Genomic DNA, 11,180 nt, shown 5'->3' with positions numbered 1-11,180 from the left:
TTAAGTATATGTGATGTTTTAAGTCTAGTTGATATTTGAAACAGTGTCTTAAGAGACAACACAAGACTCCTCAGCTTTCGCTCCAAAGTGGCGCGTCTTCGTTGCCTAGCAACCCCAACATTGTTAGTTCTGTCCCTTCTGGGTGGATATGTAGACAATTTTGGGCATTTAAGTCTATAGTAAAAATGCATCTTTATATAGAAGAAAAACATTTCACATACATGGCTAAAACCTTTCGGTGTGACATCTACTTATATGCAAATAACTACGTAGCGTTCATATGCCCCAGTGGCCTAATGGATAAGGCACTGGCCTCCTAAGCCAGGGATTGTGGGTTCGAGTCCCATCTGGGGTGAATATGTTTTCTCATTTTTCTTACTTAGTGTCATCGAAAAAGTACATTTTGCTGATTTGCAACGGAAAATTATCAAGTGCAATGTTGTATACAAATCATTTTTTTGATTTAGGAATATCATGTTCAGTTGGCTAAAAATCTATGAGTCTCGTGTAAATTCCAAGACGATTTTGTGAAATGTGAAATGGCAAAGGTATGAAACTCTCAAGATGGAAACTGACATGTGGAATTATATCTAAAATAATGCACAATGGTTCTATTAGATATATTAAGCACACAACACAGGGTTCAATTACATTTATTCAAAATGTATATTTATTTACAATAAAAAACTGACAGGCACAATGTTCGCAGCAACATAGCACAGACCAGATAAGACGATCACGATGTAATAGTTATCGCATACACAGACAGGAGTGCACTGTGCACACAAAGGAATATGTATTAACATGTTTGTCATCCGCCATGTTGCTACAGGATCATGTGATCAGTAACTGCACAAACATGTACAACACATATATGTCTTTTTTTTTGCATGGACATGTCAAAATCTCTCTATATATTAACACTCTATAGAAATATGTACAGAAAAAAAGTGCCTTCAATTATTAACCAGTCACTGGCTGCAAGTTATTTTTGCTTACGGTGCTGAGCGTGTTTTGTCAAGGTTAGCAAGTCTCTGCCAATAGAGGCGGGTGGGGTGTTTATTTTTATTTATTGTTTATTTTGGATGGAGCCATAACGTCAATATATGAGTGCAAATCGCTATAAAACAAAACGTTGTTAATAATGATACGATAATTAACAACATATGGAGTGATTGTGCACTTTAATTCATCTACTAGCTAGACTATGAAACATACACTTACTATATATTTTCATGGCTGAAATTTGAGGAAATATGACAATCGAGTCAAATAACATGATTTTAAAAAAATTATGGGAATTACCTTTTATCGCAGACTTGTGAGCAGGAGAGGAAACATCATTTTTTACACATGTGTGTAGTTATTGTGATTGTCTGAGCCTAATAGTAAACCCGTTTTCTTATCGCTGGAGGTTTGTTGGTAAGACAGAAACAATGTTCAATCCTTTGCAAGTTCAAGAAATCTGCACTAAATAAATTCAGTGCAACGCAACCTGTCAGTGTTGCTACTTTGCAAAGAGGAAAAGGTTTCTTAAGGCGTCATCGGTACTTCTTTGAAGGTGTCGGACATTTCGCTCATCATCCGAAGCGCTTCGTCAGCGAACGTAAATTGTGCTGGTAACTATGGCCCTATATATATCCTTAATGGACAGAGGTAGCAGTGCTAGACCTCTGCTCTGATACGTCCCTGCTACCCATCTGAAGCTAATCTTATTACCAGAAAAAAACAAGTAATCTGATCACCAGAACAAAGGAAGTAATCAGATTGAGTTCGCTGACGAAGCTCTTCGGATGAGGAGCGAAACGTCCGACACCTTCAAAGAAGTATAGAAGACAGCTGAAGAAACCTCTTCATCGAATGACCATTCATGTACGACTGAGAGCCTACACCAACATACTTAGCAAAGATTTTAAAAATCTCACATCAGGGCATCGTTGAACACATTTTCACAAATACAGTGATACCTTATCTTACAAACGCTTTAGCTCACGAACTTTTCGCTTTACGAACATTAAATTCGAGAGAATATAATGTAGGCATACAAACTAGTTTTCGGCAGACGAACCAAACTGGCTGCCTTTCCACGCTCATGTATTTTGGCTGCTGTGAAATGTAAATTTCTCCACTGTGAGACTAATAAAGGCATATCCAATCCAATCCAATCCAAACTACGGTGGCTGGCGGACTAGTTTTCGTGACCACCTTTCTTTGAGTACAGACGTGGTTCATTATTGAGTGGTGTACTTTTGCCATTATGGGACCAATGAAAACCCCACCACGGCCTCGTATTAAGCCGAAGAGGACACAAAAGAAAATTACGGTCGAGCAGAAGAAGATCATCGAAAAACACGAATGAGGTGTGCGTTTGTGTGACTTAGTGTCCCACGACCAGTTTGCTAAGTCGACCATTGCTACATGTGGCTCGGGTGTTTCTGTGTTTTCTAAGCAGGCAATAGAAGAGGTTGAAAGCCTTCTGTTGATTTGGATTAACGAAAAGCAGATAGCAGGGGACCATGTGAGTGAGGGTATTATCGTCGAGAAAGCAGATACAGTAAAGTCTCGTTATATCGATATTCAAGGGAGTCCGAAAAAATATCGATACTATCCACCCTGTTTGCATGTAATTTTCTCCGTGCGTGCATAGAAATAGTATCGATATAATATCGATATATCCGATATCGATTTTTACTGTACTTCACTCGTAGGCAACTACCATCACAAAGGAAAATTTTATTTACAGTTTAATTACAATACAATAGCACATGTATTATACATAAACTAAGGTCATTTTGGTGTAGTTTTAAGGCTTATTTCGTATAAAATTACGTTTTATAGGGACCTGGAAACGGTTTATTCTCATTTTTAATGGTATCTTATGGGAAATAAATGTTTGGCAGACGAACATTTCGCCTTACACACACTTTCTGGGAACCAATGAAGCTCATAAGCTGAGGTATCACTGTAGTTGTAATAATTTAGCATCAAACACACAAACACTCATCCACTCAATCGCTCTCATGTCTTCAGGACTTGAGGCCCATCCGAGCCATCAACTGTTCGTAGACAGTCCAGGCCATGGCGGCCATCAGTGTGCGGCGGAGGGACCGAGGTACAGCGCCGCGGAAAAAGCCGCCAGGGCCGTGTTTCTAAGGAGGAAAACAACGGCAAATGTTTTGTCTCGCCAACTACCAGACCCATATAACTTACGAATGAACATTTTTTTCTGATGAAAGAAAAGCGTCACAGGTTTCTTACGCTGCATTGAATGTTTATGTAGTTGATAGAGATTAGACAAAATGAGAAGTTATCATATTTAAAAGTTTCATGCTGATATATGCTCAGTCAACACTTGTGACTCAATACACAATTGAAGCACAGACAACCTGGGGTCAATCAGGTCAACAGACACGGCAAGTTAAACTGTCAGCTTCATCTAGGAGATCACAGAAGTTATTTACGACTTAAATATCCTGGACAGGAAGAGCTCATTAGCCAGGTTACAAATTTATCAGCTCATGGAAAAGACAATGGTTCATTGCTTACAGCTGTTGGGGCTCAGAACGTTCCAGAGGCGTGGTATTCTAATCAAGAAAACTATGTTTTACTAATGTATCACTTAAATTTGCATATACTCTCAATAAATAGCTTGTCAAGAGGTCTGTGATGAATGGCTGCGTCTCCTGCCGGCAGTAGGGACAATCTTTCTGGGTTCGAGTCTTCCTCCACAGTGTCTGACTGTCATATCTCTGACAGTAGTACTAAAACACAATCTGTTGTGGGTCCTGCAATTTGAGTTAAAATGACAACCCTGGCACTGGAGTGGACACATTTTATGAACATCGTCTGGCAGTGAATGAGTTAAAGACATTTAAAAAAAAATCACTAACACGTGTTGACACAAACCTTGTAGATGTAACGAATGGCGTCGGTTGTGCTCCAGTGCGACGGGCTGACTTGAATGTGAGTCTTCACCACGTCCGCTGGTTGCGTGACCAGCGACGCCATGACACCGGCCACTACGCCGCAGCTGAAGTTGACCAGGGGCATGTAGACTGACGACGTTACCTCTAGTCAGAATAATAATCCTAATAAATATATATACAGTATATATATTTTTTGAATAGCAGCATGGTGTGTTTTTACCTGGAGGCAGCGTCTTCTTGGTCTGGCTGTAAAACATGACATAGATTCCAGAGAATGGGGCGTCGCGGAGCAGGGTGGCAGTGAGGCCGGAAAACAACGCTCTCACTCCTTCCGTATCGTACATGCTTCTCAGAGCTCCGGCTACGCTCACATAGCTGTAAAATCCACTCTGGGGGAGATAGGCGTCATTTCATGACAGGTCCATAAAACTTTAGGTATTAACTCATTCACTGCCAGACGGTGTTCATAAAATGTATCCACTCCGAGTGCCAGTGTTTTTGTCATTTTTACTCAAATTGCAGGACACACAGAATATGGAGTTTCAGGACGACATAAATATTCAATACAGCCTAAGACAAATTAGGCGCAGAGCGCCGATGTGGACGTGGAACTGTCGCGGCTTGGAATTGATGCGGATTTATGCGGTACAGGAGATGTGAGACAATCTCTTTCGTCAATGGATGCTACAGCTTCGTGTTTACTTTCAACATTTAGCTTTTAGTAGACGTGCACATTCCACCATGACATCCCCGATCCACTGGTGAAAAGGACACTTTGATGCTCTCCTCTTTCATGTAGAACTGCTTCATGTAACAAAAGGTACAGAAAGTGTTTGAGATTGAATGACTGTGTCTTTGTGTTGTCATATTACTAATTTAGTTTTTGTTCTTTTGACTTCAAGATGGTGGCTCCCTTTCCAGCAGCTCTTGTATTTTGTTTTTCTACTTCTTTCTTTCCTTTCATAATGTTGCTGCAGCGAAATATACATGTCTTCACTGCCAGACTAATAAAGGTAAATCCAATATTCAATATCCAATATACATGCTTCTTTCAATATAAAAAAGTTAATTCCTAAGTTATATAAGTCTGGAGTTATGAGCTTGAAATGGGGACAGCTGTACAAAATACAATACAATACATACATCTTCATTTATATAGCGCTTTAACCACAGCTGAAGCTGTAACAAAGCATTAACATGGGAAAAAATGGAAATGCAAAAACAAAACAAGAAAGAAACCCGAACAAATTCGGGAATGGCCCTCCACATCATGCTTTTTAATTCCCAAATTGTTCGGGAACGGGAGTGAATGAGTTAAGCTGTATAACCGTCAACACCAGTTTGCCATGTCTCACTTTTTTTACCTCAAAGCGTGTTTTGATGACGGTGAACGGTAACATGCAAACCCCGGCCACCGCTCTGGCCCCAGCGCCAAGTAGCACGGCCTCGCCGGCGTTGGGCGCCCGGTCCAGGAAGAAGTGTTGCTTGAGTGAGTAGAAGGTGCTGAAGTAGATGCCCACACCGGGGATACAGCGGACAAAAGACTGCCGGGAAGAAATTTAGAACATTAACTCATTCACTGTCAGACGATGTGCAAAAATCTCTCCACTCCAGTGCCAGGGTTTTTGTCATTTTGACTCAAATTGCAGAATCCACAGAATATTGAGTTTTAGGACTACATAAACAGTCAAAGCAGTTTACTGTCTTTGTTACTCACTGGAGAAACTCCTTTCCACAAGCTGAAGACACTTTCTGTCCTTATCACGTTGAGGAAAACACTAAACATCCCCACTTTTGGTGAACTGAAAGACATGAGAGACCATTTTTTGGATCGTTGATGGATTATGTGAGAGCCTACTAGCAATGTGCGCCATGGTCAGTTACTCCCTAGAGAATATGTGAGAGAATAAAGGCTTACGCACAACACAGATACAGACGCTCCCCTACTTACGGACATTCGCATTACGAACAACCGTACATACGAACAACCGTATATACGAACATTTTTGTAGTCACACAACTGGAGAGAATACTACATATCTTTATAGAGAATATATTTTATTAAATGTTTCTTTTTCAGTACAAACCAATACAGGTTACATATACAAGCCTTACACAAACTTATATAAGCCTTAAAGGACAACCGAGGTATCCGGACAAGTTGTGTCCATAATTTGTAAAATGGCTTCAAATGACTTCTACTGAGCGTATTTTACAAAGATTCCACCGCATATAGCTATATTTTACGTTTTAAGACTTGCGCTGAATATTCAGGAAGTCTTGTTTTTGAGTTGGTGACGAGTCCTCACCCTACGTCACTGAGGCAGAAGAGGGCGACGAAGCCCCATGTAAGTAATTTATCAGCCTGTGGAAACGGGCTGATTAATTCCTCACACGGAGCTTGGTCGCCATTTTCTGCCTCTTTTTTGGTGATACATTTCCCCCCAATGTTGCCTCAAAATGGCACGGAATAAATTATTTAATCGATTGCAAACATGTATGCTTTCCTCTTCAGAACTATTTGAATCATATCCATAACTGGATGTGTAACAAGAAAGCATATTTTCTCCGAATCTGAAGCCATTGTTTTGATTCTCGAGCAATGCAAGACGTCTTGGCGTGACGTCACGAAAGGGGGGCGGTACTTTCTGAAAATGCCCAATTCGCAGCTCAATTTTTTGCAGATTTTAGACACTTAAGTCATTTTTATTGGTGTTTTGCATTCATCATACTGTGTGTTTTGGGTATTTTAGATGCTATTAAAAGTTTTTCTGGTGTCAGTTAGGAAACAAAAAAAGTGACGTTGGTTGTCCTTTAAACATACAGTACATGCCATACAAAATATAGCACTGACGCAACTTCCGAACAAATTCACCTTACGAACGCCTGTTTGGAACGTGTTTGGAACGTTAAAGTCTTCGTCCGTAAATTGGGGGAGAAAATTACATGTTATATCGATAATATCGATACGGATTTGTGTATATACACATACGCACCCTGGCCTGGCGGCGTTCTGCAAGGTCTGCAGCCGCGTCTTCACCAGATCCAAAGGCTGGAAGAGCAGCGTGGAACATGTGCCGCTGAGGGAGCCGCACATGAAGGCTTTGAGAGCTGGATGAGCCTGAGGACACAAAAAAGGATGAACGGAGGGATGGGGAAAGGAAAAGGACGCGCAAAGCACATACAGAAAGGAAAGATGCGAGGATGCAAAAATAAAAAAATGGGGGTTGGGTGGGATAAACATCATGATGAGAACAGTTTTGTAATGGGGTGACATTTTAGTGACCTAATTAAATCGAGGTAAATAAACAGTGAGTCACAGCCCCATTCCATCAATATGTTCTATCGTGGTGAATAAAGACAGGTCCTGGATCTTACACGCGTGTCCACGTTCATGTGACAAAAAAGGTAAAAGTCACTGAGGAGGTTTTATGCTCGCACGCAGCCACGATATCGTACTCGCACTCAAATGCAATTGGACAAGAGCGAAGGCGCACACAAATACTCGGACATGGTTGCATAAATACCGACAGGATATATGTTGATACCACAGAAATGGTGCGCAATAATCGAAAGACAAAAAACACACAGTCATAGAATTAAGCGGTTGAATGGCATTCGGTGTGAGAGATGAAATTGTAAATCCTCTGGGACAAAAAGCCTAATTGTGTTGAAGGCAAAGAGCAACATAGATACAGCGTATACCTCCCCTAAAAAAAAGTTGACATGCTGCATTATGCTTCTTTAAATCCTACCTTCCCCCACAAGGTGCTTGACCCTGGGCTGGAAGGCTGATGCTTTTCCTGCATGTGTGCCCCGGTTCACCTCACACTAGGAATTGATGGCGCCGTCGCGAAATGCATGTCAGCGAATGATGCCACAGTTGTAGAAAGGGGCATACATCCGAAAAAAAAAAAAATCTTCTGAAGCAGGCACGTCGTGCACCCCTCCTCCCTCGCCCGTTTGGCCGCCAAAAGCGTAGGGTTTATAATCCGGGTGACGTTTTCCACTGGCTTCTATCTTTATCTTGCGAGGACACGCTTGCACATCTGCCCACCCCCCCTCGCTGCTGCACATCTTTGTCAAACGGCATGAGTCATGGCATGCTGCCGAGAGTGTTACATGGCTGTAAAATATGCGCATGGAGTCATTCGGAAGGCCCCCTTGTCAAGCAAAAAATGACAGTGCATACTGACGACGACGATTCCAAGCCATGTCACTTTGCTGTGAGAGATCATCAGGTGTGCATGCAAAAATATCCGCTTTCACATTATTGATTTGAAAATGTGTCATTACAAAAATATGGATCTACTGTATCTTTTTCAGCATCATATAGTGAACAATTACATAATGGCATAAGGTACAATTAACCAATATTCAATGGCCAATCAAAACATCCCCTCATCATGTAGCTCTTTATTTTTATTTCCAGAATTTGTCATACAACTCCCATGTGCCAGCAAGTAGTCTAAGGCAGCTCAATGGGGCATGTGATTTTATATTTGAGATGTTACAATCCACTCAAGGCACCCAAAATAAGGGCGTGGAAAATCCTAATGGACCCCCCGCACCCTGCCCACAACCTTTTTCCAGCTACTCCCCGCTACCGCGCCGTGCACACTAAATTCAGCAGACATTTAAACAGCTTCTTCCCCCAAGCCACTAACTCTCTAAACAGTAACCCAGATAGAACTGTATGGTGCCACTTTGCAATTTTTTTGATGATATCAGTGCAAGTGCCGAAGACAAATTCCTTGTGCGTTCCACATACTTGGCAATAAAGATTATTATGATTATTTTATTTTCAGATCACAATTTCTTCTCAACTCTATAAGCATATTTAAAATAATTTTACATTGTCATTGGAAAGGCTATGAAAAACAAATGACAAAAACATGATGTATGGTATTGCACAGTATTGAGTGTTTTTAGATGGCAAAAAAATTACCAAGTATATTAATGGAAAAATATTCTCATCCATTTTGTCAATCTTCCAGATGCCAAGTTCCTTTCATGGTGTGTATGACACATCTAGGTCCCGAAACAAGTGATCCCAAAATTGTCTGTAAACATTAACCAATATTATGACACAGTAGCTTGTTTTAAACAACACCATACTCTATATTCACTCTGGTTTCCTCATTCAATGATTAAAAGTTAAGCGGTTTGTTAAATGTTTTTGTCTCAAGTGTAAGGGAAGTCAACCCTTGCAGTACATGAAATTGCTTCATCAAGATTGTTAATCATAACAACAAGTTATTTGCTGAAAAACACACCTACACAAAAGACGGATATGTGATACTACACGGCATTTGATGAAACGGCCTGCCCTAATGGTGAGCCATCACTGTACATTGTATATCAAGAGTGGAAGACTGGAAAACAAAACTTTTCACGGCTGATAAATTTGGTATAACTTGTGTACACATTGTGTCATATATGTTAAGTTTCAGAAATGAGAAATCGGGAGATTTTCGTACTTGCGACTCTGGTGGGTGTTAAAACAATGTGAGCGTTACAAAAGTGTAGAATTATGTCAAACACAAAAATGCTTTCATTGTATATTTATACATTCAATTAGTATACAAACGTATTTAGTTTTTTTTACGTGTTCTTTTGTTTCACCTTACAAATGAACTGTTTGTATGATGTCAATAGTTGCTTTATAAAGTGAGTATTGTGGTCAAAATCGAGAGTCTCCCGACCAAATCGTGAGACTTAACTTGTATGCTGTGTGTACTCATGGTTCGGGACTCGTGGACATAAGTGTATTCGCAAATTGATTTTCCTGCATTGTTTTCACTTTGTAAAACACACATGGTATATTTATCAGCATTTTTATTAATTTGGACCAATGAATTCTAATGTACCCGACACGCATTTTGGCTAACCGGTATTCTGCCTGTTCTCTCGACCTGCAAATAACGGGGGCGCCCGGTCAGTTGATTTCAAAGCTAAAAACTCACCGCAGCGAACTCCATCCTCACGCCGCTCGAGCTGGAAGCTGAGTCGGGAGGATCTTTCTCGCTGACCGTTCCCGTTTTGACGGCGTTTTCGAGTCAGGTAATACCACTGAGAAAGGGGGACAAGAACGCGCACGAAGGCAGGTCAACAGAGGCGAGCTAGCATCGGATACAGCTAGCAGCCAAGTGGCGGGTGTGGTGGGAACAAAGAAGGTGAAGGGCAAGCTCGCGCGCAGTTTCGCCGAATCAATTGGAAGTTCATGGCTCGCACTCACCTCAAGACCAGTTAAGGAGTTACAAAGACTGCGTTCACTCCTAACATCTTGAAAAACGCCATGTTGTTGTTTTGGCGGTCGTACGCAGAGAATAGTTAGCGTTTGAGCGCCGAGACAACTTGAAGTAGTTCAATCTACGACGAGTTCTCCAAGTTTAGCCACAAGCTTCATTTGACACCGGCACGAAAGAAACGCAAAGAAAACAAGCAGGCTATAAGTGTCGCCAAAAGTTGTTGCTGGGATCAACACTGACGTCCACGCGCTTCCGCTTTAACTAAAAGCGTATGAACATCTCCGTACATTTCAAAATAATTTAGATGGGGACTTTCAAAATAAAAGTTTACGGATAAAGGGAAATAAAAATCGTCACAATATAACTAGTCATACATACATGTTAAGTTTCAGAAATCATAAATCGGGAGGTTTTCGTACTCGCGACTCTGTGGTGCGTGTTAAAATAATGTAAATTAGAAGTAAATAAAACACAAAATGCTTTGTTTATTTATACATTCAATTAGTACAAAAATGTATTTTGTTTTTTTTACATTTTCTTTTGTTTCACCTTACAAATGAACTGTCTGTATTGTGTCAATGGTTGCTTTGTAACGAGTGTATTGTATGTGGTCAAAATCGGGATTCTACTGACCAAATCGTATGATGATCGAATTAAACAATTTGTCATTAAGAAAGCTAATATAGTAATATAGGTCCTCGGTACGTTAATATGAGTGTTGTAAGATTATTTTATCTAATGAAAAAAAAACATGCAAATTCTCTTCTTCTTCTTTTCCTTTCGGCTTTTCCCTCCATGGGTCGCCACAGCGAGTCAGTGTCCTCCATCTAAGCCGGTTTGTGCATCCTCTTCTCTCACACCAGCTACCTTCATGTCCTCTTTGACAACATCCGTAAACCTCCTCTTCGATCTTCCTGTCGGTCTCCTGCTTGGCAGTTCAAGATTCAGCATCCTTCTCCCGATATAGTCACTGTCTCTCCTCTGGACATGTCCAAACCATCTC

At 40.8% G+C, this 11,180-nt stretch overlaps 1 protein-coding gene and 1 non-coding gene across 3 annotated transcripts; one reads left to right on the top strand and one right to left on the bottom strand.

Annotated features, from left to right (window-relative positions):
* Nucleotides 1-282: 282 nt before the first annotated feature.
* trnar-ccu (transfer RNA arginine (anticodon CCU)) lies at nt 283-355 on the top strand. The gene has a single exon. It is a non-coding gene; the product is annotated as a tRNA-Arg (tRNA).
* Nucleotides 356-2,749: 2,394 nt separating this feature from the next.
* On the bottom strand, nt 2,750-10,432 carry LOC148892288 (mitochondrial glycine transporter B-like). 2 transcript variants are annotated; one of them, XM_089007036.1, is made up of 8 exons: nt 10,165-10,432; nt 9,893-9,998; nt 6,923-7,047; nt 5,644-5,728; nt 5,291-5,470; nt 4,147-4,315; nt 3,907-4,070; nt 2,750-3,149 (listed from the first exon to the last, which is right to left on the bottom strand). In XM_089007036.1, the coding sequence occupies exons 2-8, from the start codon at nt 9,905-9,907 to the stop codon at nt 3,027-3,029; spliced, it is 861 nt and encodes a 286-aa protein (XP_088863162.1). In that variant the 5' UTR covers nt 9,908-9,998; nt 10,165-10,432; the 3' UTR covers nt 2,750-3,026. The 2 variants fall into 2 exon arrangements, with proteins under 2 accessions (XP_088863162.1, XP_088863161.1); XM_089007035.1 differs by lacking the exons at nt 9,893-9,998; nt 10,165-10,432 and adding an exon at nt 7,682-8,396.
* Nucleotides 10,433-11,180: the final 748 nt, after the last annotated feature.

Source organism: Hippocampus bargibanti, linkage group LG10, assembly GCF_051943395.1.
Source record: "Hippocampus bargibanti isolate YZ-2025 linkage group LG10, ASM5194339v1, whole genome shotgun sequence".
NCBI lineage: Eukaryota > Metazoa > Chordata > Actinopteri > Syngnathiformes > Syngnathidae > Hippocampus > Hippocampus bargibanti.
This window is presented reverse-complemented; position numbering and strand designations above follow the sequence as displayed.